This window comes from Tamandua tetradactyla, chromosome 14 (assembly GCF_023851605.1).
Source record: "Tamandua tetradactyla isolate mTamTet1 chromosome 14, mTamTet1.pri, whole genome shotgun sequence".
In the NCBI taxonomy this organism is placed as follows: Eukaryota; Metazoa; Chordata; class Mammalia; order Pilosa; family Myrmecophagidae; genus Tamandua; species Tamandua tetradactyla.
The window spans coordinates 55,785,033-55,811,713 of record NC_135340.1 but is presented as its reverse complement, the minus strand read 5'-3'; the positions used below and the strand labels follow the sequence as shown (position 1 = coordinate 55,811,713).

Genomic DNA, 26,681 nt, shown 5'->3' with positions numbered 1-26,681 from the left:
CACTCACAGTTGGACCCAGCCCACTGGGATAGCTGCTGCCACCCAGCCAGGGAGCCAGGCATCCTTGGCAGGGGCTGGGCCTGAAATAGAGCCAGAAGGATTGGCATGGAGAGCCTGTCACCGAGGGAACCCCCTGGTCATCCTCACCAGGTATCAATGTCTGCAGGGTCCGTGGGCACAGCTGAGGTCAGGGTGGTGCTAGTCTCAGGAGGGGGCTGAGCCCCAGAGCTGGAGTCTCTGCCTAGGCACAGACACCAAAGGTGGGAGGCAGAGGATGAGGGAGCCTGTGTTTGGGGAGGTCATGAGTCATGAGGCGGCAGCAGCCTTAGAGCTCCACTCCCTGCACACTCACATACTCACAACAGGGAGGACAGGTGGCTACGAGTCACTGCAGGGGCCCTCAGGCCCACAGCCCACCACGGCAGGGCAGTGACTTCCTGGAACGGGCTGGAGCCCAGGGATCTCTCTGTGTGCTCAGGAGCTCCGGAAGCCCGGTCCCCACCCAACACCCATTATTTATTGGGCACAAGAACTGTACAGCGACATCCGGGCCAAGGAGGCAATGAGCTGTTCACCTCCGCCCTGCCACCGTGCTTCTTCTCAGCCTGGATTTCTCATCTTTTGTCACACGCCCCATCTATTTCTCCAGAGCAGGCACCAGGGCCGGCAAGGCTGGCTCTTCAGGTCTTCTGCGGGGCCCCAGAGAGCAGCCGTGAAGGGAGCTCAGTGTGCCCAGGTCACTGTCCTGAGAGTCTAGGCCTCATTTGCAGACCCTGCCAGGTTTCTGGAACTTGGCCCTGAGTTGGGTCCACACCGGGGCAGACTAGACACCAGACTCCTGGGGACAGATAGAAAGGGACCCCTCACCATAGAAGGACACCACCCACTGCCCCAGCCTGTGTCAGCCTAAGGTCCTGAGGACCCAACCACAAGGCTGACATCAGGTGGAAATGCCCTGATGGGGGTCTGGGAGGAGCCCCAGGCTACAGGGCCAGGGTGCAGGAAGGGGTGGGACAGCCCTAACTCCATCTTGTGCCAGAGGACAGTGGGCTTTCTGAGGTAGAGGGGTGCCCAGTGCCTGGGTGGGAGAATTGGGCAACGACCTTTGCATTGTGGATAACAACTGGCAAAAAATGGGCAGTTGGGGACACTTCTTAGTAAGCCAAGTGGCTTCCAAGAATGACCACAGGCTGTGGACTTCTGAAGCCTCAGCCTGGCTGGAGGATCAGCGGGGGGCAAGGTGGGGCTGCCTCTCGCCTCCCCCCTATCTTGGAGTGGAGGGTTTGGAGTACAACCCTCTCCCGGGCCCCAGAGTCCCAGCCAGCACTTTCTCTGGGTGCAAAGAAGAAACAGAGCCAGGTGTCTAAAAAAGCGTTAAATCCCTGCCAATGGCATCCTGTTGCTTAAGGCCTATAGAGTTGAAATGTTGCTGGTGTCACTGGAGTTAAGCCCCAAGAAGGGAGAAATGCATCTACCTTGCTGAGATGGGGGTGGGGAGCCCATGTGCTCTGCCACAAAGCTGACAGCAATCATAGGGATGCTCTGTGCCTTTTCCCAGCATGGCATCATGCTTCAGGAGAGGGAAGATGCAGGGAGCCAGGGGAGAAGGTGAGGGGAAGGGGTGCCAAGCCATGTGTGGCTTAGCTGTGACCCATCCATCCTTGAAGCTTCTCTGTGGGGAGTGGGCTCTGAGCCGGCCCCTAGCAGGCAGCAACAGAGGGTCTTGGCATCTGTGCAGAACAGAGACCAGGTTTTGATGGGAGCAGATACCTCCCAACCACATGAACGGATGGCTTTAGAAGAGCACAAAGCAGGAAAAGCTTTAGTTTCATCACATCACTGCCTTACAACCAAGCAGTGTCAAAAATCCCCCTCGGGGTGGGAGTAGAGGAGTGCAGGGAAGGTCAGGGACAGCTGAGACCTTCCTAAGTGCGGGTCTAGCCTGGGGCGGAACCCTCTGGGTGGCAGAAGCTGCTGCACAGGTTTGTGTGTGGGTGGGTGGGGGTGTGGGTTCTTCACTAGGGCTGCATAATTCAGAGATCACCGTTTCACACACGTCAAAGTGAGTGGTGCCCCTGAGTCATGTCAGCCTTGGCCCTGCAGCGTCCCCTCCTCGCTGGGTGCAAGCGAGGCTCTTTCCACGTCCCGCCCAGCCCCCATTCTAACAGCCCACTCCACCCAGGTCCTTCCTGCTGGCACCATATGCCCCACAGGTCATCTCGGGCAGGGACCCTTTCAAGGCTGTGCAAGGCCAACTGCCTTCCCTGGGGTCCGGTTGCAGGAAAAATGTGCCTTTGTCCTGCCAGACTCATTTGAGGTGCCTCAGATAGCAGGGGCTTACACGACCCCTGTGCAGGGAACCCCCAGAAAGCCGCACAGCTGGGCCCCAGGAAGAGCAGAAACCCAAGGGTACCCCTGGATCCAAGCTGTGGCCAAAGGACTCAGCCACACCCTGTTTTTCCTCCCGTCACTTACTCTCTACTCATCTTCCCTGTCCTCAGAGCTTCTGCTCACTCATCACTTGACCTAATGTGGCCTCGCCAGCATCTTAACATACAATGACCTTTCGCCTGCAGCCCTGATCACTGTATGGCCCCAGGCTCTGGGAATTTCTAATGCAAACCCCAAGACAGCACAGATGGGCCGAACTCCAGTTGAGTCCCCCAGGACATCAGACTGAGGGTCTCCCCAGGGCTCAGTGTCCCTTGAGCCTTGTGCCCACTTCTGCCCAGATGGCTGGGGGGCGGGATTGGGAGTGCAGGGAGTGCTGGGCAGCACGGCAGGGCCCACAGGTCTGGGAAAGGGCCTGAGCAGGAGGGACTCGCCAGCTGGCTATCCCTCTCCAGGGGGAGGCCTCTGCCTGCTGCCGGCTCACCGTGAGGGTCCTGGAGGCACGGAACCTGCCATGGGCCGACCTGCGTGAGTGACCGTCCCCTGGGGGTCCAGGGGCCGCGGGAAAGGCCAGACAGGGGCTTTGGGGCTGGTGGCACTGGGGTCTTGCTAAGAACCTGGGGGTGGGGGTGGCTGGGAGGCTTGGGAGGAATTCTGTCTCACTCTTCTCTCGACTTTGGTAGTGAGCAAGGCAGACCCGTACGTGGTCATTGAGCTGCCGACTGCACCCGGAGCAAAGTTCAGGACCAAAACCGTCACCAACTCCAGTCGTCCTGTGTGGAATGAGAGCTTCAGTTTCCGAATCCAGCCTCAGGTCAAGGTAAAGTCCGGGATATCCCTGGCCGCCCACCCAGGGCAAGCTGAGCCCCCCACAGGGAGTTTTTTGGAGGGTGGGGTGGGGTAGAGCCACCCACATACAGGGCTCAGTCAGGGGAACCCAGGGAGGAGGGTGTCTGTGGGCCCCGGGAGGCGCCGCCTGGTTGGGACCCACCTCCGGGGGCTGCCGCTGCTCCCTAGGCCCCCCCCAGCCAGTGCAGACAGCAGGAGCCCCGGCCCCCCGATGTTGTTACAGAGTTAGGTGGGAACGTCCAAGGAAGCCTCCCAGCAAGGTGCCTTCGAGGAACCAGCAAAGGGGTGGGGTCAGAGGGACAGGGTGTTATTTGAAATAATTTTATTTTTGTACTAAAGCAAAACTTGCGAGAGGGAAATTAGGAGCTTAGCTGGATTTTCTAACATTTCTCTTAGTTTTACGGTTATTTTCATTTCGAAGTACCCAGGTGGAGGCATAATCATCTTTGCTGGCTCTAGGCATCAAGGAAGTGTCCAAAAGGGGGAGGCGGTGGTTGCTATGAGCAGGCGATGGACTGACTGACTGTTCTCGGATTTCCAGAATGTTCTGGAGCTGAGCGTCTACGATGAAGATTCAGTCACGGCCGACGACGCCTGCTTCAGGGTTCTCTACGACCTCTCGGAAGTCCTTCCTGACGAGCTGCTGCGGAAGACCTTCCCGCTGAGTCCCCAGGTGGGAGAAGTGCCCGCAGGCCCCAGGCCGAGGACGTTACTGGTTCTCCTGGAATGCTGCTGGGTCAAACTCACTCACAGAAAGGCGTAAACCCCTCCCAGAGGCATTTGCATTTTAATAGGAAGGGAGAAGGCTTAACTTCACCATAGAGTCTGAATCACTTCGTGAAGCGACTTTAATCATCTGCAGAGGAAGTTTTGGAATAATGGGGAACTTTCTAATACCCGTCAGAGCGCAGCTCAGCGTCACCAACCCTTGGGGCACCTGTGGGCTCCATCGCTCCTCACTGCCCGGGATCCTTCCGTGGTGCCTGCGGTCTGCTTTGTGAAGGTCTCTTCCCTCTCTCCAGTAGTTTGAAGTTCCGGGGATGCTGGGTACCCTTAAGCCTCCCCTTTAGACCCAGGGAGGGAAAACCCATTCTCCAAAGACATACCAGCTCTGGGTAACTCAGGTATCCTCTTTTCCTGAGCCTCAGTTTCCTCATCTGTGAAGTGGGAATAATTATATTGCAGTGCCTCCTTAGAGACTGCTTGAAACGATGAGATGAGGCACATGAAAGCATTGTGTCAACTTTAAGATGTATGGACGTACCGCTGAGTCTCTCATCCTCTTCCACGCAGGGGCAGGAGGAGCTGGACGTGGAGTTCCTAGTAGAGAAGACGTGAGTAATATCGCGTAGCCAAGGAGGCTCTCGCAACCCAGGGCCTTCTTAGTGACAGGGGCTTCCCTTGCCTGACCCAGAGCTCCCTGTTGGTCAGACCAGCCGAGATTCTGTCCCTCATTCTCCTAGCCCCTGCCAGAGAGGGCTGGGTGACAGATCCTTGTTGAGAAATGAGGAGAGGGAGGTCAATGCTTCCTCTGCCTTACCCTCTCCTCTCCATCTATCATTCTTCAGAAGCACCATCCCCTCCCCCTGACATTTACCCAGGGCTTAGAGGACCCTCAGCAGCACCCAGAGAGACCCCACATGGGCTGGAGCCTCCGCTGTGAAGGGGGCAGGTCCAGGCAGGAAGCATTTGCTTGGCAAAGTCAGTCAGACACTGGACGGTTTGACTTTTCCAGGTCGGACCACCCAGAAAACCTCATCACCAACCAAGTCCTTGTGGTAACTGCCTCCCCGGGGCTCTCAGGGAGGAGCTGAAGAGAGGAGACCCAGAGCTGTGGGTAGGGTGGGGCGGGGTCAGCTGCATGGGGTACGAACCAGAGGGATGAAGACGGGGATGGGGCTTTGTGTTGAAGTCACCCCAGTCTCCAGCTCGGCGGTCATCTGGGGCTGTGGGGCTTGGAGTTGCCTGGGCTTCAAGGGAGCATGGAGAGAGGGGAGGCCGGGGGTCTGCCCAGAGGAGGTTCTGGCCTGAGGCTGGATGGCTGAGAGACTGGAGGGGTAGGGGATTTGAGGTGTTTCCTGCTGGTGTATGATCACGTGTGATAAGCTGAAAAGGAGGTGAAGAAGCCGTGCAGGCCAGGTCCGCCTCCAGGTTGTCGATATTGAGGTAGCTGAGCCCCAGCGGGAGTGCACTGTGCTTCCATGCTGGGAGATCTGGGGCAGGGGCAGGGGGTGGTCAGCCCCTCTTTGGAACTGTGGAGAATCCTGGTCAGCTCTCCTAAACACAGCAGGCTTGTGAAGGTGCGGTGAGCAGGAGCGCCACAGCTGGCAAGCTTTCTGCTCAGGGTGGTCCTGGGACCAGCGGCATCCACACCACCCGGGAACAGGGCCGGATGGGGTGAGGCCAGTGAGGAGCCTAGGGTGCAGAATGCAAGGAGGCATTCACTCTCAGGGTCATCAAATGCCTGTGTGATGGGCTAATATTACTTTTTCAGATACCCCTTAAAATAAAATCTATGACAGCTGTCTCTTCTTGGAGGTATGGAGACCAGCTGTGGGTAAATTCAGCAGTTATGGAGGGGAGAATCAGTAGATAGAGGGTATTAGCTGCTGTGCACTACAGAGAGAATGCAGAAGGTTTATCAGTCAAGCCAAGAATGGTCAGGAGATATTCTACTCTCAAAGTCTTAAATGTTCCTCCAGTACCCCACTAGACCAGTGGTTTGCGTAACACCATTTGGCAATCACTGTAATAGAATACATTCCAGAGAAACAGAGAGAAAAAAGAAATGTGCCTGAGCTCCCAGGTCCCCCAGAAATTCCAGAAGTTCAGTAAAACTGTAAGAGCTGGGGTGGGGAAGGGGATGGGGTTCTGCCGGTTGCTCCAGAACATCCCGTTGGGCCATCTGGTCGCCATAGATCAGAGATGGGGTGAGGGTCTCTCCATCCAGTCGCATGCTGTGCCTCACCTCTTATTCAGTGAGTGGTGGGTTTGGGACAGAGGGGCTTGGAGAGCTGAGGTTGAGGGACCTCGGCTAAGCCAGCAGAGCTCCTGCCCATGATGTGCTCTGACCCAGGCCCGAGAGCTGTCCTGCCTGGAGGTGCATCTGGACAGCCCAGGTAGCACAGCCGTGGACCCAGCTGAGACCTGCGCGGAGCTGTGCCTGGAACCTGTAGGTAGGAGTGGGGTAGGGGTGGTGAAGAGGGCTGCTGGGAAACCTGTCCAGGGTGGGAGGTGAGCTTGCCTCTCCCTTCATGCCCACAGAGCACAGAAGGCAACAAGGTCTTCTCTGGGCAGGAGGGTTCCCCTGGCCTGGGGGAAAGCATGTCATAGGATGTGGGAGTCCCAGGGATTGTGGAGCCTGGCAGGCTGGGGAGGATTCATCTAAGAACCTGGTAACATGTTCCAGCCTCCCAGGCTGCAGCCACATCCAGGCATTACGGCCGGTTTCCCCAATCTGAGCTGGGGTTCTGGGCTCTTGTCTCCTTACGCTAACAGACATTCGATCCCCTTGCCTGACCTGTCCACTCTCTCCCCAAGATCAGGACAAGCTGGAGCTGAAGTTGGTGGTGAAGGGGTCATATGAGGACACGCAGACGTCTGCCCTGGGCCCAGCCTCTGCCCTCCGCTTCCACTACCTGGCAGCCCAGGAGACAGTGCTGAGTGGGTGCCTGAGGGTGGGTCTCGGCACTGGAGCTCTACAACCACAACCTCAGCCTTTGGCCGGCTCAGGCTGCTGCAGGCCACCCCCCGGGTCTCCCCCCAACCTCCCACCAAGGCCAGGCCCCCTTGATCCTGTCAGCCTTCCCCAGTTAGGCCTCAGACCCTTAGCTGCAGACAGAGAAGATCCCCAGAGGTGGTGCAGGGAAGTGACAGCCACACAAGTCTTTATTCAAACCCTTCAGCGGTTTCTCCAGTGACGCTGTTAGAATCAAATCTGACGTCAGTGGCCCGCAAGGCCCTGCACAGGCTGCTCCCTGCCCGCCCCTGCTGCCTCGTTTTGCTCCATTTCCTCCTCATTCATGGTGCTCCAGCCACACCTGTCTCTTCTCGTCTTCCCAACATGCCGAGTGCTTTCCCTGTCCTCATCTAACTCCTCCCAAGGCTGCCTTCTCCTTCCTTCTCCTCCACTTCTCTTTTTTTTTTTTTGCATGCTGTTTGGCTGGGGTCACACGTCATTCTTTTTCCATGTGAGTATCCCCTTATTGCAGCACCATCTGCTGAATTTTTGTTTGTTTGATTTTTTGTTTGTTTGCTTGCTTGTTTGATGGTTTGTGAAGTGCATGGGTCGGGAATCAGACCCGGGTCTCCTGCATAGCAGGCAAGAATTCTACCACTGAGCTACCCTTGCACCTGCCCACCCACCCCCACGCTGGTCCTCCTCCTCCTCTTTTACATCTCAGCTCAAATGTGCACCTCTTCAAGGAGGCCTTCCTTGACTCTCACCTAGAATAGACGCCGCAAACCCCACCTTGGTTACTCCATCATATCCCATGGCTTATTCCCTTCATAACATTTACATCAGTTAATGATCCATTTCCTTACAAATTAATACATGCAATTCTGTTAGAATGATGGCTTTGCCCTAAATAAATGTTAGCTACTATGATTTTTGTAATTAAGAATGGATATCAGGGAAGAACTGATCTGTCTGGATAGCTGTGTCTGTCTAGATACGAAGAGCGGTTTGTGGAATGAATGAATGCTTGGATTTCTTCCTTCCAGAGCGCCACAGGCAATGGCTGGAATGTGGACAGCTCAGAGGAGCATCTCACCGTGTCCCTAGAGTCCCTGGCCACAGGGAAGGAGGCGACCTTCGACATTCCTGCCCCCAGTGTAAGTGATCTCGACTGGATGGGCAGTGCCAGGGGAATGAGGACAAGGGGAGTCCAGAGCCCGCCCGGACATTCTGAACAGGGTCCCCTTAATTTCAGGCCCCAGGAGTGAGGCTGCAGCTCAAGGCAGAGGCCTGGTAAGGGACAGGCAGGGGGCTTCACGGCGGGGTGTGCGCTGTGGAAAACGATGTTCCGTGGGGTTGGAAGCAGGGAGGCCAGTGGGCAGCTCACTGTGGGCTCGGCCAGTCTGTGGATGAGCGACGCAGGTGCCCCCTGACTCCTCAGTCCCCTTCTGTCCCAGCCCTGAGGAGCTGGCCGTGCGCCTGGGCTTTGACCTGTGTGCGGAGGAGAAGGCCTTCCTGAAGAGGAGAAAGCAGGTGGTGGCCCAGGCCCTGAAGCAGGCTCTGCAACTAGAGGAAGACCTGCAGGAGGCTGAGGTTTGGGAGTGCTGGCGGGAAATGTGGGTATGACACCCTAGACTGGCCTTAAGGGAGCACCTGGTTCTCCTACCCTTCCTAGACGCTCCTGTCAGCAGGGGAAGAGGAGTGGGCATGTGTGGGGAGACATGGAGGCACTGGGGTTCGCACTCCTGCTGGGGCTCTGTCCTGGGCCAACAGCTACTGCTTCCTGGGGAGGGGCTGGGCTCTAGCTTTAACACCTTCTCTATTAGGTCCCAACCAGGAAGCCCCTTCCCGCTGGAGGCAGGGGGCAGGATGGGTCCCTGGGTGAGGCAGGAGGCAGCTCTGTTCCTCTGTGAAGCCAGCCTGTCTGTGTGTGGTCCAGGTCCCTGTCGTGGGCATAATGGCCACAGGAGGGGGTGCCCGGGCCATGACCTCACTCTACGGCCACCTGTCGGGCCTGCAGAAGCTGGGTCTCCTGGACTGCGTGACCTACTTCAGCGGCATCTCAGGCTCAACCTGGTGAGGGTCCTGGGACTGGAGGGGCAGCAGAGGCGACCAGGGTGCAGAGGCTTTCCAGCTGGCCTGGGGCGGGGTAGGAGTGGACGCCAGAGGGAAAGCTGAGTGATCAGTACGATCTGATGGACCCCAAGCAGTCTTTCCAAAAGGAAGAAAACACTTACAGAGACCCTGCTATCAGGATGTAGGAGGTCCCTTCCTAGATACGACGGAAGAGGGGCATGGTAGCTGACTCAAACCCAGAAAGAGATGGGTTTGAATCTCGTCTCCACCTTACTGGGTGGGAGACCTCGGGCAGCTTACCTGCCCTTCGATTCTCAGTTGACTCATCTGGAGTTTTGGAGTTGACTCATCTCCAAAATAGATATAAGAATAGTCCATACTCCATGGGATTAGAGTGAGATAACCCCAAGTGAAACATATCACCTAATGCCTAAGCCTAACAGTGGCTCCAAATCAGTGGCTTTAGTCCTCACAGACACTCTCTGGCATAGTTTTTCTTACTGTTCCTTTAGTGAAGCTGAGGCTAAATGATGTTATTTTTACCCAAGGACATCGCCTTCCTACATCCCCCACCCACCTTTGATGAGTTGAATCATTTCACTGTTAGAGATTCATTCCTTTGGGTCTTAGTGAAATGTGACTTTAGGGAGTAAGACCTCAGCTAAAACCTCAGTGGAGTTTAGGTGACTGCTGTTGACAAGCAGTGTCTTAAAGGGCTTCAGGGTAGGTCCATGAAGATGGGAGGAGTGGGGTCTAAGGGCCCTATTGTCCAGGAAGCCACATGTGGCTACTGAGTATTTGAAATGCGGCCAGTCCAAGTTGAGATGTCCTCTAAATATAAATACACAATGAATTTTGAAGATAGTTTGAAGAAAAAAATAAAAGAATGCAAATTATGTTTTTTTATATTGATAACATGCTGAATTGATCATTTTTGGATATAATAAGTTCAATAAAATATATTATTAAATTCATTTCACCAGTTTCTTTTTACTCTTTTAATGGCACTACTAGAAAATTTAAAATGACCCATATGAGCCCACATTATCTTCCCACTGGGCAACGCTGGTCTAGAAGGAGAGAAAGTCTGGCAAGCATGTTTTCCCGAGAGCCAGAGACATGCACGCTGGAAACCTGTGCAGGGAAAGAGGCTGGAGGGTGCGAAGGCAGATTACAGCGACCCATGCGGGGTCTCAGCCCCCTGCTGACCCCGTCCCCTGTCCTCCCAGGACAATGGCCCACCTGTACGGGGATCCCGAGTGGTCGCAGCGGGACCTTGAGGGGCCCATCCGACACGCCCGGGAGCGCCTGACCAAAAGCAAGCTGGATGCCTTCTCCCCAGAGCGTCTGGAGAGCTACCGGCGGGAGCTGGAGCTGCGGGCCGAGCAGGGCCACCCCCCGACCTTTGTGGACCTGTGGGCCCTAGTGCTGGAGTCCATGCTGCACGGCCAGGTACGGCGCGGCGCGTGCGCACGGGGGCCGGGCTGGGGCACCCTAGCAGCTGGCACCGGCGCGCGCATTTCCTGCAGGGTGACAAGAGGCCTGGACGGTTTTATAAAGGATGTGCTAACTACAGAGTTTTAGTGTGTGCCCAGCTTTTTAGACGACCTCCTTTCTGAGTCAGACTATTCTTCAATTAATTGAAGATTTCTGGACCTCCCAAAGAGCTAGGAACCATTAAAGGACAATTTCTCTTAATTGTTGAAGTCAATTAAGCAATCAAAACTTTCACATTGTGTTTAGGAGTCAGTGAGCTTGCTAGAGCCACTTTTATTTTATTTATACGGCAATTTGAAATGTATCACACAGGCTTTGGAGCCAGGTTTCCCGGTTCTAACTTCAGCTCTGCCTCTCACTAGCTCTGTGCCCTTAGGCAAGTTACTTAACCTCTCTCTACCTCAATTTTCTCATCTGTAAAAGACAGCTGAGAACAGTGCTTACCCCATAAAATTATAAGCACCGAAATGGTACTTTCTCATCATATAAGCATTTTCTAAGTGTTGGCTATTGTATTTACTATTATCCTAACACCATTAAGACAAAACAGAGGAAACAATTTTTTAAGTACCATGCTGCATTAAGGATGCCCTAGTTAGCTTACTACTCCAAGTATCATTTGTTGAATTCTCCCCGCTGGTCGGCATTGGTCCTTCTGTCATGTGTCAGGCTCCATGTACTCCTGAGCTCCTTATTCTGTTCTAACGGGACAGATTCTCTATCTCTATGTCAATATCGTGCTGAGTTAATTACTATAACTCTCTAATAGATCTTGGAATCCCCATCTCATTTCTTCTTCAGAATTATCTTGGCTACTCTGGACCCTTGCTCTTCTATATACATAATAGAATCAGCTAGTCGAGTTTCATGATAAGTCCTATTGAGTTTTTGAATGAAGTAGCATTGAATTTATAAATATATTTGATAAATTGCTATCTTCAGGAAGCTGAGCGTTTCTATCCATAAAAGTGGTGTACTTTACCATTTCTTTAGGTCTTCTTTAATATCAAATGTTGTGGGGGTTTTTTTTGTTTCCTCAGCAAAGAATTGCTCATCTTTGTAGAGCTCTTTCTTGGTAATTTATATTTTTGTCGCTATTATTGTTGCTAATATGTATTGTTATAGCCTCTTTTTCTAATATCATTTTTATTTTTATTCGCTCAGTGTCACCACAGGCTTTTCTGTTTTATTAGTTTTCTCTAAGAACCAACTTTTGCTTTTTTGATGCTTTGTTTTACCTTTTGTTTTGTGTTTTACTACGTGTGTTCTTGTCTTTATAATTGTCTTTCTTATGCTTTCTTTGGTTTTACCCTGTTATTCTTTTTCTAATTTCTTCATCTGAATGTTTAGGCCATATGTTTTCAAACATATGGATTTACTGCTGTACAATTCCCTCTGAAATAATTTAGCTGCCCCCTACAAGCTTCCTCCAAATATTTTCTAAGTTGCATTAAGATTACTCCTTTATGAATTCTTTAGAGACGTGTTTAAATATTCCTAAAGGTATGCTTTTTGCTTTTGTTTTTATTTATTTCTAACTGAATTTTATAGTAATTACAAGCATGTTGCAGGTATGCTTGAAAAGACTGCATTCTCTAATTGTAGGGTGCAGGTTTCTCTAACTGTTCAATAGTATACATTGCTAATTGTATAAGAACTAAGTTTTCATCTCTTTGATCAATTATCAAAAAAACTGACTTGAAATCTCCCACCATGATCACGGATTTGTTGCTTCCTCTTTGTGATGTAGTCAAGTTTTGCTTTCTCTATTTTGAGCTTCTATAATTCCTTGTATATGAGATTAAAACTGTTATATTTTCCTAATTGTTCTATAGTGACCTTTTTGTGCCTAATATTGCTTTTTTGCCTTAAAAGTCCATTTTGTCTGATATTAACATTATAACCACTGACTTTCATTTGGTCACATTTTCCTGGATCATCATTATCTGTCCTTTCATTTTCAACTTTTCTATGTCTTTATGTTTTAAAGACATACGTCTTTATGTATATGTGTTATAAACATTCTATAACTGAATTTTTAAAAAATTCAATTTAACAATATATTTTTAGTGGAGAAATTAGCCCATTAGCATTTACCATGATCTGATTTAGTTAGGTTTACTTCCACCATTTATTCTGCATAATTTACTTACCGTGATTTTTCTTTGCATTTTTCCTGTCTTTTACTTTAGTTGGTGTTGCGAAATGTTTTCTTTTCCGACGTTGCTTGTTTAGAAATTGCATACACTATTTCTATCGTATTATTTTATTGTTTTACCTTTAAATATGCATGTACTTAATTTAACAAAATCTGAAGTTAACCGGTAGTTCTGTCTTCTTCCCAAGCAATACAAATACTTTAGAATATTTCACTCGACATTATCCTACATATTATAATTGTTCAGTCTTTTATTTATATCTTGTTTTGTGACACTTAAGCATTTACCCAAATGCTCGCCAATTTTTTTGTTCATTAATTCTTGCATCCTAGTCTTCTCTTCTAGGTTCAATTTTCTTCTTATGGAAGTACATCCTTTAGAAGTAATCTTAGTGAGGTTAGCTGCTAGTAAACACGCTAAATATTTGCCTTCAAAAAGTCTTTATGTTATTGCCTTTTGTTTTTTTTTGTAATAATTGACCTGGGTATAAAATCCCAGGTCCACAAAAGGATATTTTCTCTACACTTGAAAACATGATCCCTCTGTTTTCTGTCTTCCATCATTACTATGGACAGAAATCTACTGCCAGTGTAAATGTCATCCCTTTGAAAGTGCTCTGTTTATTTTTTCTTGCTGATTTTAAGATCTCTTTGTCTTTGGTATTCTGCAGATTCACCATGATGCATCCAAGACTGAATTTATTTTTATTTTTTCTACTTGGATTTTTTTAGACTTTTCTTAAGTAAGAATATTCATATTTTTCATCAGTTCTGGAAAATCTTGGGCATAATCTACTAGAATATTTTCCTCTCCTAATTTTTTAATGCTCTCTCCTGGAATTTTAATTATACTTCAGAACTATGGGAAGGCGCTCAAATATTTAGACTGTTTTGTTTTCTTCTTCGTGGCCCCTAACCTCTTGCCATTTCTTTGGCTCTTTGTGATGTACTTTGTGTAAATTTTTCAGCTTTATCTTCCAGATCACTAATTCTTTTCATTATTTATGATTTTTTATGCTGTATGCAGTCTGTCTTAAATCCATCCACAGAGTTTTTAATTCCATTATTAAAATTTTTATTTTTAGAAATTTTCTTTGGTGATTTTTCATACTTGTCTGTTAACCTCATGTTTTCAAGTCTTTCTTTTATTTGTTCATTTATTTTTATGTGTCTCCCTACACATATGTATTTCTATTTCTATACAGACACACGCAGAGGCAGAATGTGATATCGTGGGGAATTTTGTTCACAATGTTTGTTTGTTTTGGCGGGGTGTGCACGGGCCAGGAATTGAACCCGGGTTTCCTGCATGGCAGGCGAGAATTCTACCACTGAACTACCCTTGCACCTCCTCTTTTATTTCTTGAGACATTTGAAACTTACTTATTTTATATTCTATACTCAGCACTTCATTCAGTATTTTTGTTGGGGTCCTATGCTGCTGTTTTTTATTTTTAGTAACCTTTTCCTCTTAGTGGCTTATTTCCTTGTAACTCTTCTTTTCTTTCTTTTTGTCTTTTTTTTTTTTTTGCATTGCCTAGTTAATCTTTAACAATTTTTCATTAAGAAAAACTTCAAACATTTGCAAAAATAGTCAGAATAGTAAAATGAATCTCCATATACCCATCACCCAACTTCAACAATTATGAATTTATGGCCAATCCATTTCCAGGTATATACTCTTCTTCTCCTAAATAATTTGGAACCAAAGTCTGACAATGTAAATTTATCCATAAATATTTAAGAATATGTGACCGTGGTAGAGTGGCAGAGTTCTCGCCTGCCATGCCGGAGACCCGGGTTCAATTCCCGGTGCCTGCCCATGCAAAAAAATAATAATAATAAGGACTAGTTGTGTTATTTTTAATACAACCACAATACTATTATCTGACTTAAAAATAATGATGTCCTAATATCATTGAATTTCCAACCAGTGCATACATTTTCTAATGTCAGCTGATCTTACTCTATAAAAAGCCTGGGAGGCTGGGGTTGAAGGTTCAGAGAGGATTTGTGATTGCTGCTGCCAGGTACCCATGGTTGCTACCACCAGGGAACACTATGGGTTAGGCTCGCAATTTGTATACACTTTCATTGATGGTATAGCCCCTTATGAGTCATTTTTGTTTATTTGGTTTTTTTCAGGGATCTCAGGCCACATGGCTAGGGGCCTGATACCTTGCCTCACATTTGTCCATAGTTTAAACCCAGGTCTCTTGGCAATTGAAATCAGCAAATGATCCCAGGACAACTTAACACTTTGGTTTTCAAAGATGCACACGTGCACGCACCATTTCCCTCACTTTCTTGCAAATTTAACTGCGCTTTTAAAATATATTTTTTAGGTTTTTGTACTTTATTTCTAGATAAAAATATTTTTACTGGGGAAGGAGGGTGGGGCTAATGGTAGAGAGATTTCAGAACATGCATTTTACCACACTTGGAAATATTTGAGCCCCTTCCCATAGTTCTGATCTTTTTGCCCTGAGTTAAGAGAATTTATATGTTCTTTGTCAACGGTTCCTCCTTTGGGAGCTTGTTTATAGCCTCCAACACTTTCTGATCCGACTGCATCAATTTCACTATTTACTACTGCACATTTTGGTACATCTGCTGTGTGCTGCTGGTCCAACGTATCGGCTATGAGCCTCCTTGTTTTCCTCAATAATTTATTTTAAACATATTCTATTATATTACTGTTAAACCCAAACAAATAATTATTATAACTACTACTATTACTTAGTATAATAAGTCTCTTTATTAAGCTTCCAGCCATAGACCACTGATGCTGACGTTCACTTCAGTGTAATTCAGTCTAATGTGCTGACTCTACCATCCGTCTCCCATGAAGCGTGTCAGCTGTTTACTAAGGGAAATTTGTTGTAGTTGACTAGAAGCAGGAACTGTAATATTTGCCTCTGGTCCGAAGATAATGGGCACTGACATTATGGGGCTTTCTGCCTCCAAATTATAAGGCACCAGAAAAGTGAATTTTAGAAAAATTCAAGTCTCTTAAATACTAATAGGACCATTCTAGAGAGCATTTCTATTTAAATCTTTCTTTCTTAATACATGAAAATATAAAGTAGATAAAATTCATATTTTGGCAGTGCCAGTGGTTTTTTCAATCTCTTTTGCACATCTTCCTTGACTTTAGATTTAGAACCACCCTTTTTATTTACTAGCAAGAACGGGCCATCTGCTAGGAAGACCCAGCTTAAGCTCAGTGATTGCCATGGGAGTGGCTGATGTCATTGGTAGGTTCCACTCCTCCTTTTTCTCTGTTGTCACTGGGCGGTTCTCAAAAAAAAGAGAAAGTGGAAAAGTAGCAGTGGTTTCAAATAATGCTCATGACTTTTTCCTTTCAACAGGGGAGAGGAATTAGATTTTCTCTTGCTTACTTTGAAAGCTGGCATCCAAAACTCAGTTGCCAGTTGATTAGAGTCAAATGTAAAGATGAAAAATATTGGATTATCAGCTATCAGCGCTTGTGAAACAAAAATTTGTGGTCGCCAAAAATAGTAGGCAAGCATTTCTATCCTTCAGAGTAAAGGTTTCTGACCTTTGTCTATGGATTGGCGCTGGCTAAATGCTGATGAGAATCAGATCTCCGGCTCATTTTAGGCTGATTAGCATTTGTGAATTGAAAACTTTATCAGACTTTATCAGTGATTTGAGATAATTCAATTCAATAGTGTCTAATCCAGGATGAGCTTCTTGTTCTCATAGTTTACGAAAGTTCAGCAAATTTTGATTCATAAGGTGACTCTTTTAAGCTTTATAGACATTTTGGAATTTGACCTGTGAAGATGAGAGTTTCCAATCACTATGAATCGATAAGAAATCCCAAATCTGGAAATAAAGAATGTTAAGAAGTCTTACGATAACTATCATGAATGTGCTGTTGTTTATTTTCAATACATATTCATATTTATAGGAGTAGCATTTTCTGAATAAACTCAACCTTAGTAAAGTACTAGTTAGCTCCTGTTTATTCAGATATGGTCTCTGCTCATCCCCTCTCTCCTCTCTTTATGGAACATCAATAAAGCTTCTACTGAAACTTCTCACAATATTCTGCATGTTATTTAGCCATTCTTCCATATGTTACATCTTTTTATTTTTTAACTCCTATGCTGCATTCTGGGTAATTTCTCATGACTGTATTCTAGTTCAAAAATTCTTCAGCTGTGTTTAATTTGTGGTTAAACTTCCCTATTGGGTTTTAAATTTAGGTTGTTTTCTTTTTTATTTCTAGAATTCATATTTATTTCTTTTTCAAATATGATAGGTCAATTTCATAGTTTCTTTGTCTTACCTATAGATATCGAGCTGGTCTTAGATATCGTTAAATGCATTACATATAGTTGTTTCATAAACTGTTGTCTGATGATTCCAGTATCAGAAGTCTTTGAGGATCTGTTCCCTCAGTCTGTTGTTTCTAACAGCTCTCATTCATTGTCCCCCGTTTTCTTACATGCACCTTTATCTCCAACCATGGGCTACTCAGTCTCCTTGGAAATTTATCTGTGGGACTTTTCTGAGGCTAAGCATGGACGCGTCCTCTTCCAGCATGGATTTACAGCTTGCTTCTGCCAGGCACCTGGGGTCACATTTAGTCTGGGATTATTTTGAATTAAGTTCCTGGCTTGAGGATCCCTGAACCACCTAAGTGATGAGGACACAGGCTGAATACTCATGTGAATGGCAGTCTAGGACCTCCATCTCTCTCCTTACCTTTGTTTCCTGCTCCAAAGGCATCACCTACTGTGGTTTTCTGGGGTTGGGTGGTGGGGAGTGAGTTTATTTCTGGTTCTCTCTTACCCTTAGTTCCCCGGCTTAACGTGTGATCGAACCCTGTCCCTTGACTTCTGTCTCTTTTGCTCTGTAGTCATGAAAAATGTGAGGCCCAAGTTTACCAGGGTTGGCCAATGCTGTCAGAGCATATGTGGCTTCAGTGGTCTAGTGCTCATATGTATTTCTGGGTTCCCATTTTCCTTTAGATCTTGGCCTGATATTTCCTCACTCTTTTGGCTGCGCTTCAAAGATTTAAAAATATTTTTAAAAAATTTATATCTAACTTTTTTACTATTTTCAGTGAAAGTGGTGGTCTAAATAACCTAACCCATCATTACCAGAATTTAAGTCTACATTTCTTTCTTTCACTGAACATCTTGACTAACACCAATAGGTATTTGAAATATTTTCATTTTTTAATGTGTCTGATGTGTTCTTTGGCTCCAGTTTGGCTTCAATTCAGTTTTGAAGATGTTGTGTTTTAATAACTGACTTTTCTATAATTAGTTACTATAGAATGGGAGACATTTGTGTTAACAGCCCTCTTTATGAGGTGCTAGAAAATACAGTTTGACCCTGGGCTATAAAAAAATATTTCTATTTAATTACCATCTGAACCATCTGTAATGACTTAATGCATGGTTTTATATACAAAGTTTATGGTCATTTCTTAAAAGGGAAACCTAATTAGTTTTTCATTGTTCACAAAATAAAAATTCTTATGATGTCATTGGACATTTATATATTCTTAAAAATGAGCACCCATGTGGTTTTGAAAATTTGAAATATATGCAAAAGTTTTTCAATGCATTGTTTTTGTTTTCTTATGTATTATACCTTATCTCTTAGAAATAGCATTCATTATATGCATTTTAAAATAATGTTTTATTCAGACAATTTTAATGTTGATTTGTGATTTCGAAGTCTTTGGATAAAAACAGGTATTTATTCCTTCTACAGTGGTACTAATCTAAAGCACCAAAAGTCATTTTTAAATGTCAGAAAATATAACTGCATTAACAACAAATTACAATTTAATTGATAATAAGGATTATTAGAGAAATATTATACCCTGTAACTTTGTTCAGAACAACTTTATTTTATTTTTTGGTGCATGGTCCGGGAATCGAACCCAGGTCTCCCGCGTGGAAGGTGGGCATTCTAACCACTAAACTACCCGTGCACCCCAGAACGACTTGATTATTCTACATACTTGGTAATATTGCTTGGGTTTTTATAAAGACCCACTTCTAAAATATACCAGTAATAATCAGTGCTTCTCAAACTATCTCCTTGAAACTTTTTTCTTTACTTCTCTTCTGTCAAGTACTGAACTGTTTAGAAGCTGCCCACTATTTCTCAAGGAGACACTCATAATTTTTCCTTTACCTTTTATTGAATTAAGAAGGTCTTACATGTTTTTCTTCGACTCTGGACAAAAGGCTTTATACCCGCTTTAATCCTACCACGTTCAATGCCCAAACCACATCAACACACGGCCAATACTGCCCCAAGCTCTGACATTTCAGGTCAGACTCAGCAGTCACCAGAATGGTGATTTGCAGGCTTGGGGAGACTCATTTGGAAAGTGGGGGGCTTGAGACGGAGAGTCCTGCCTATGGCTCACTGATGAACTGTTAAAGAGAATACTGGGTGCTGTTTCAATAGATGCAGGGGTGTTGCGACGCTTTTCCGAACTTTTGCTTAGGACAGAAATCGTGCAACTGTAATAAAAAGACAAACTTTCCCTCATCATACTTATCAAAAAAGTAAGCAAACAGTATTTCTAAATAAAAAGACTTTGGGAAGGGAATTGCAAGTATTAATCAAACCCCATCCTTCCCCAAAACATATGCATTCTCACGCCTGCAGGACTGACTTGTAGATGTAGCAACAGCGTCAGGGATAGGGGTCTTGAAACCAGTTTGGGGAATTCCTGGAGGATTTCCTATCACTGTTGAAAAAACTGGGGGAAAAATTGACTATGGTTGGCACAGGAGCCCTCTCACCAAGGGTCAGAAGGGCTGCTGGGAAAGAGGAAATGCAGTCTGTGTTGGCCTCGGCTGCGGATGGGTAGGGAGACTCCTCATTGGATAGGCTGGCTAGAACCTTGGCATTTCAGGAAAGCATCTGGGAAGGGCTGAAACTTGGATTGCATCAAGGTGAACCCTGAAGGGGCAGCCCATCCAGTGGCATAGCTTGCAACATACACTAAAAGTGATTCTTGTGTCCTTTCTGGAAAGCAATATGGTGTGTGTGTGTGTGTGTGTGTGTGTGTGTGTGTGTGTATGTGTGTGCACTCACGTGCCTTTGTGTCTGTGGGTCAGTGTCCACATCCATTTCCCCTGCAGCCCATAGAAACAGAGCCACTGGTCCTCGTGAACGGAGCTCCTTGGAGACGTGCAGTGCACAGCCTGTGCAGCTGTGCATGACGGGCCCTGCGCGCGGGGCTGGTCAGGGCGTGGGGGTGGATGGGAGTGGCAACCGAACGTGCACGCCTCACCCATGACCCCCAGATCCCTCCAAATGGAGAGGAGGCCCAGTGGAGGCGCCGCCGCCTCACCCCAGCCTGCACACCACCCTGCCTGGGTCTTGATGGACTTGCTGCTCCCAGGGTGCTTTCAACATCACTCAGGGCCTCATGCTCCCTACCCCCCAACTCCAGGTGATGGACCAGAAGCTGTCAGGACAGAGAGCCGCACTGGAGCAGGGGCAGAACCCTCTGCCTCTCTACTTGAGCCTCAATGTCAGAGAGAACAATCTGGAGACCCTCGACTTCAAGGGTACAGTCCTGGCCGCTCCACCCCCAACACCCACCCACCCACCTAAATCCTCTGGACCCTGAGGGCACCCAGACAACTCAAACATAGAACTGCCATACAGATGGCCCAGGCTTCTAGAAGGGTGGTGGTTCTGATGGGCCCAGGAGCCAGCCAGGGAGTGCTCCGTGCCAGGGTGGGGGTGACGGTGTGGTGGGACAGGAGTCAGCCCAGGAACCTGCACCTGTAACTGAATTGATGCCAGGCAGGAAGGAGGCTGAGCCTGCCGGGAGCTCTATGTTTGGCCCTTTTCAGAGCTGGGGCTCCCCCTGAGCCTCCTGCCCTCACGTTCCTTCCTCTTTCTCCTGCCCCATTAGAGTGGGTCGAGTTCTCCCCCTATGAAGTAGGGTTCCCGAAGTACGGGGCCTACGTCCCCTCGGAGCTCTTCGGCTCTGAGTTCTTCATGGGACGGCTGATGAGGAGGCTCCCCGAGTCCCGGATCTGCTTTCTGGAAGGTGAGGGCTGGTCACTGTGAAGGCCCCGGTCAGACCGAGGCCAGACCTCTCAGCCTGGACGTGGCTCCGGTAGGGCAGGCCCGGGTGTGAGGGAAGGGGATGGGCTGTGTGGAAAACCCATCACAGGGGCAGCCCCCTTTCCCCTCCCATTTTCCATCAGCACCCAGGGGTGGGGACCACTGGGCCCTCAGGACTGACCTCTCGTCAGGTATCTGGAGCAATATTTTCTCCCTGAACCTGCTGGATGCCTGGTACGACCTCACCAGCTCGGGCGAGACCTGGAAAGAGCATATCCAGGATAAGATCAGGAGCACAGGTGGGAGAGGGAGGCACGGCGGGCGGCCGGACACTGGATGGGGGTTGGGGTGAGAGGGGAGGAAGGGCCAAGAGCCAGGCAGGTCCCAGACCAAGCTGTCCCACACCTCTGTCTCCGGCTGCAGACAAGCAGCCCCCTGCCTCCTCGGGGACCTCCCCAGGGCTGGGGGCCGTGTGGGGCCCCTTGAGGGGCTTCCTGACAGGACGGCCACTCCACCAGCACAGCCCCAACTTCCTCCACGGCCTGCAGCTGCACAAGGACTACCGTGGCCAGAAAGACTTCTCTACCTGGGCAGGTAAAGGCCATGGCCGTGTGTCCCCAGGTGGCGAGGCCAGGTTCCTGGGGGGTGGGGCAGGGGGCATAGCTAAGGCCTGCGGGGGTCACGACATCGGGTGCTCCTGGGGTATGGCCTGGAGAAGAGCCCATTGGAAGGTTTTTCTGGGGGTGGGGGGGCTGGGGTAGCGTGTGCTTCCAGGGCTGCTGGGTAGGTTGGGGACCCCCTGGGGCTGGGCCCAGGAAAGGGATGAGGAGGCAAGTGTGGTATGCGGTGGGCAGGTGGGCAATCTGTGGCAGCGTGGCTGCCCATGACCGGCCCTGGCTCCCCCACCAGACAGCCAGCTCGATGCCAGCCCCGGCCAGCTGACCCCCCAGGAGCGCCAGCTCTGCCTGGTGGACACCGGCTACTTCATCAACACCAGCTTCCCCGCCATGTTCCGCCCAGGCCGCAGGCTGGACCTCGTCCTCTCCTTCGACTACTCCCTGTCCTCGCCCTTTGAGGTACCTCCAGCCGCCCCAGAGCCATTATGGGAACCCCAGACCCTCTCTCTGTCCGGCCAGGGGCTGAGCCAATGGCACAGAGCTCCTGGGTCCCCAAGCAAGGGAGGGTGATGGGCTCTGACCCACAGGTTCCTGCCAGGGTCTTTGGATGGGAGGGGCCTGTGGTGGTGGCTCTGGGGCCTGGGCTCCCAGGACAGGGGAGCAGGGAGAAGCCATCCACCCCCCGCAGGGAAGCAGCCTCGGCATCGCCACACCCGTCCTGCAGGAGCTCTGTGAGGGGCAGGGCCATGTGGCAGAAGTGGGTCCCCTGCTGAGGCCCTCCAGGCTCTGGGATGTGGACCATCCAGCAGCCACCATCCAAAATAGGGCTGGGACGTCCCCACCCAAAGATTTTAATCAAATGTCATTGCACACCACCCAGATCCTTCGACTCCCTCCTAGGCACAGTGCAGCTTAACCGGGCCACCAACAGAACCGAGCCAGGCTGGCGTCTTGGCCAGATTGGGCTGGCACGACCCTGGCCTGTCCTAGGGTGCTAGCATGGGGTGACCGGGGTTCCCTCTGGGCCCCGCGCTCTTCCCCAGGTGCTGCAGCAGACCGAGCTGTACTGCCGGGCGCGGGGGCTGCCCTTCCCCCGGGTGGAGCTGAGCCCTCAGGACCTCCGCCAGCCCAAGGAATGCTACCTCTTCTCCGACCCCGCCTGCCCCGAGGCCCCTGTCCTGCTGCACTTCCCCCTGGTCAACGCCTCCTTCCAGGATCACTCGGCTCCCGGTGAGGCGGCCCCTCCCCTCGTCTCAGCCTGGCCCGCCCTGGGCCCCACCCAGCTCCCCCTGCAGCCGGGCAGAGGGTGGAGAGTCTGCCTGGGAAAGGCTTAAGGCTGGTCCCACCCAGTCTGTGGGTGCAGTGCTCTGGCCTCAATGCCCGTATCCCTGCAGGGTCCTCTGTTTGCAGGGCCGTGTACCTGTGTCCTCCTTGTCAGGTATCCCTCGGCCTCCCTCTAGTTCCCCTAAGCTTCCTGGAGGGTTCTCTGCCCTCCTGCTCTGTGTGTGTGTGTGTGAAGGGGCGCCGGGGGTGGGGGTGGGCAGAACTCCTGAGTCCAGACCCCGTCGGCCTTCTCACCGTCTGTAGACCTCTCCACCCTGCTCAGGCACCACATTGGAGAAGGATCTCCTAGGGACCCTCCAGGCTAAACAGCCAGGAAGGAGAAGCCTTGTCCTCTCTCTCTCAGATTCCCCTAAACCCACCAGGTTTCAGATGGCCTCTCCACCACCCCACCCCAGCCCAGAGTGGGACCCTTCTAGGGAGCTGGGCTCAGGGGTCCCCCCAACTCTAAACCCTCTGTGCAGTCCTTCCACCAAACAGATGGACGGGCTTTTATGGCCTTTTGGTGAGAAATAGTAACTTTGGCAATTGTGTGTTCTTCCCAGCTTCATGGTCTCACTGTCATTCCGACTATTCCAGTTTTCCATTTACCTGCTCAACCCACATCTTGGAATTCAAAGGAACTCTTTCTCTCTTGACCAAGACTGGTTTTTGCAAAGCAAAAGCCCTGTGGTGTTTAGACCTGTTTCCAGCTGCAGCCTTAAGAATCCATTCACTTGCCCAGTTGACAGCCTTTCTGTGCTGTTTCCACCTTTTCCCTGAAGCGATATGTAATGATTTGGGGGGTGGCCTGGAGAGAGGGAGAAGTGCAATGATACAAGGAAACGGGGGGAGCAGCAGGTCCTTACTGTCTCAAAATGGGATCCTAGGACCCACATTTATGTTCCTGGACAGAGGCCGCAGGGAGCTGGGAGAAAAGTGAGATCCCATGGAGGGGGCAGCCCCGGCCTGTGCCCAAACCCAGAGGCCCCTGGGGTCCATCCTGACCCCCCGCCCCCACCCCCGCCCCGGGCAGGTGTCCGGCGCAGCCCCGCGGAGCTCCAGGCGGGCCAGGTGGATCTCAGCGCGGCCACCTCGCCCTACTCCCTGTTCGCCACGACCTACAAGGAGGACGACTTCGACCGCCTGCTGAGCCTCAGCGAGTACAACGTGCGGAGCAGCCAGGCGGCCGTCTTGCAGGCCTTGAGGGGCTCTCTGAGGCGCCAGGCCCCACCGGCGAAGCTTCAGGGGGCCCAGACCTGAGGACCACACGACACCTGTCCAAGGGCTGGGGGCTTAACCCTGCCCGCCGCTGGGGGCAGCCTCTGTCCGCCCTGGCGGGCTGGAGCGTCCCCCGGGTCACCTCTGCTGGGGGTCTCACCGCCCAGGGCAATTTGCCCCACCTAACGCTCTCCTCTTAGTCCTCGGCTGGTTTGAGAGGAGCTGACAATAAAGACTGCCCCAGGCCAGCAGCCAGAACAGCTGCTCCAGCCAGACAAGCATCTGCGTGTCATTATTTCCATACCTGAGCAAAATGGATTCGGGGTACAAAAGGCCAAGGTATCAGACCAGGAGTGGGCACAGGAACGATGGAGGGCATCTGGATGGAGGGGTGGCTCCAGGCATCAGGAACCACTGTATGTCCTGGACATACTTACTCCCACACTCAAAGGTACACGCACACACACGCACACGCACACACACAGCGGTGGCTGTCCTGGCCTCGGGCGGGGGTCACAGTGGGAACTTCAGGACAGGTGCCTGCTACCCGGGACTCTTCTTCCCCGGCCTCTTCTGTATTTGGCTTTATTTTGATTCTCTGCTTTCACCATTTATCACAAACTCATTCTTTAACAACGACGATGATGGCATCCCCTGGCTATTGTGTTTTACTTTATGCCATGCATTCTACTTTATCTCCCTTAATTCTCACAGCTGCCTGATGTGTTCAGTAGTATCTTTCATCCCTATTTTATCAGTGATGACATTCTGGTGAGAGAAAGGGAAAAGCAGCTGCTTGCGGACCTGGCACAGGCTGCTGGGCCACAGGGTTCTCCTGTTCAAAATAAGCAACTTCACGGAACACAGTAATCGAAAAAGACCACTATGCAACCTGGAGGGAGTGGGGGCAAAACAAGACCACTTCGTAATCATGTCTGAGCACAGAACAAAAAACAGATGGCTGTGAAACCACAAAAATGACCGAACACTACCCTCTTCCTTTTCCCGTGAGTGATTGCGGCTTCTTTATTAAGATACCCAATTGTAGAATTGCCCCCACTTCCTGATAGCATCCAACTCAAGACTTGCTTCCTTGAACCCTTCCAAAAAACATCTGACACAAGCCCAAATCCCTCTGTAAACACCCCTTTCTGAGGCACCCCACAGGTGCCCATCGGTTATAATCTGTGTTGCAACCAGCACCAAGATACCCGAATTTGTTCAACTCTGGGATGTTCTTGGTAGCCTTTGGCTGGTGGGCTTCAACAGAAATGGAGCAACTTGCTTAAAATCATTACACTCAAAAGTGGCAAAGTCAGGACTTGGAACTGGAGGCCTTTAAAGCCAATGCCCACGCTTCCCACCTCCGCACCAGCCTGTCCTAGGGCATTACGGCCGCTGCAGCACGCCCCGTGCTCTGGAGAGTGAGAGCAGGAAAGATAGTTTCCATCTGGGGAATCTTCAAGCCAGAGAGAGGGTTGAGGGTGTGGGCTGGGCTGGAGCTCAGCAGTTCCTGGTGTGTGAGTGTATATGAGTGTGGGGGGGTGTGCGTTTGCCTCACTCTCCCCACCTACCGATTACTGTCTTTTTTGCCCCAGACCCCCTGAAGACCCGGAGCTGGGCGAGCACTGTGACTCCTGCAGCTGCCAGGCCCCCACCCAAATCTCCCTCTATATGGGAGAGCTCAAAAGGCTCTTCCAGCAGCCATCCAGGAAGGGCTGGCGAGCTGCCCCATGGCCTGTCCGGGGCCCTGCTGGCAGGCTGCTCCTTGCTCGCCACAGGCGGTGGCACTGAGAACGATGAGCAAAGAATGAATCCAAGAGACCTTTCTTCTTCCTCATCAAGTCGGATGTATCTAAACGACGCAAGACTGGTCTTATATTAGCAAATGTATACATTGAATCGAACCATCTAGAGACCAAAGAAGAATAAAAATCTAAAAGTAATTGCCGGATAAAATTCAATGCAAGTTTAGAATTTATGAAAAACTCTTAATAAATTAGGGCTAGAAGGGAGTTTGCTTAACTTGATGTCAGGTATGAAGAAGGAGAAAGAAGAGGAGGAGAAAATGCCTGTCATTCTGAATGGTGATATCTTAGACTCATTTCCCTAAAGTTTAAGAACAAGCTCAACAGGCCCACTATCTCCTTTTCCTGACAGAGGTGTCCTGGCATGCCCTCAGTTTCTGTGGGTCAGGAATCCAGGCATGACTTCACCCACCCTCTACACTCCCAGGTGTTGGCGGGGGCTGCAATCATCTCAAGTTTTGCCTGGAGAGGGACCTGCCTCCAAGCATGCACTCCCGTGCAGGACTCAGCTTCTCACAGCTGGTGGCCTGAGGCTCCCCTCAGATCCCCACCATGCAACCACCCCACGGGACAGCTCAAAGCCTGGCTCCTGGACTTCATCAAAGTGAGCAAGCCAGAAGAGCTAAGGAGAGCATCTGAGAGACATTTTTAACAGCAGGAATTTATCGGCTCATGGTTTTGAGGCTAGGCAAAGTCCAAATTGAGTTATCAGCTACATGATGCTTTCCCCCAAAGAATGGCATTTGGGGCTGCCTGCCGGCAATCCTTTGTGGTTGGCTTTTCCATCACGTGGAAATGCACATGGCGGCACCTTCACCTTTCTCTTCTGGGTTCGATTGCTTCCCAGCTTCTGCTCTTCCATGAGGTCTGCTCTTACTACTATTGAATTTCTTCTGCTTATAAAGGATGAGAGACATTTTAAAGGAAGGAAATGACTCAATTCTGTGACAGATCAGATTGAGGGCCTTAAGGAAGTC

General features: G+C 49.7%; 1 protein-coding gene across 1 annotated transcript; it reads left to right on the top strand.

The window, feature by feature from the left end:
• The first annotated feature begins 14 nt into the window (after positions 1 to 14).
• Positions 15 to 24,136, top strand: PLA2G4D (phospholipase A2 group IVD). The gene is made up of 20 exons (XM_077127551.1): positions 15 to 150; positions 2,847 to 2,919; positions 3,075 to 3,211; positions 3,782 to 3,913; positions 4,534 to 4,574; positions 4,976 to 5,018; positions 6,317 to 6,416; positions 6,781 to 6,917; positions 7,966 to 8,076; positions 8,175 to 8,212; positions 8,377 to 8,512; positions 8,859 to 8,995; positions 10,225 to 10,447; positions 20,113 to 20,230; positions 20,584 to 20,721; positions 20,930 to 21,037; positions 21,162 to 21,332; positions 21,648 to 21,814; positions 22,399 to 22,585; positions 23,712 to 24,136. Exons 1-20 carry the CDS (start codon positions 106 to 108, stop codon positions 23,936 to 23,938), a joined length of 2,469 nt encoding a protein of 822 aa, XP_076983666.1. The 5' UTR covers positions 15 to 105; the 3' UTR covers positions 23,939 to 24,136.
• The last annotated feature ends 2,545 nt before the right edge of the window (positions 24,137 to 26,681 follow it).

Coding starts and splice junctions, on each gene's coding strand:
- PLA2G4D (XM_077127551.1), top strand. CDS start 106: ATGGAGAGCCTGTCACCGAGGGAACCCCCTGGTCATCCTCACCAG. Junction 2,920..3,074: donor CCTGCCATGGGCCGACCTGC/GTGAGTGACCGT, acceptor CGACTTTGGTAG/TGAGCAAGGCAGACCCGTAC. Junction 20,231..20,583: donor GGAGACCCTCGACTTCAAGG/GTACAGTCCTGG, acceptor CTGCCCCATTAG/AGTGGGTCGAGTTCTCCCCC.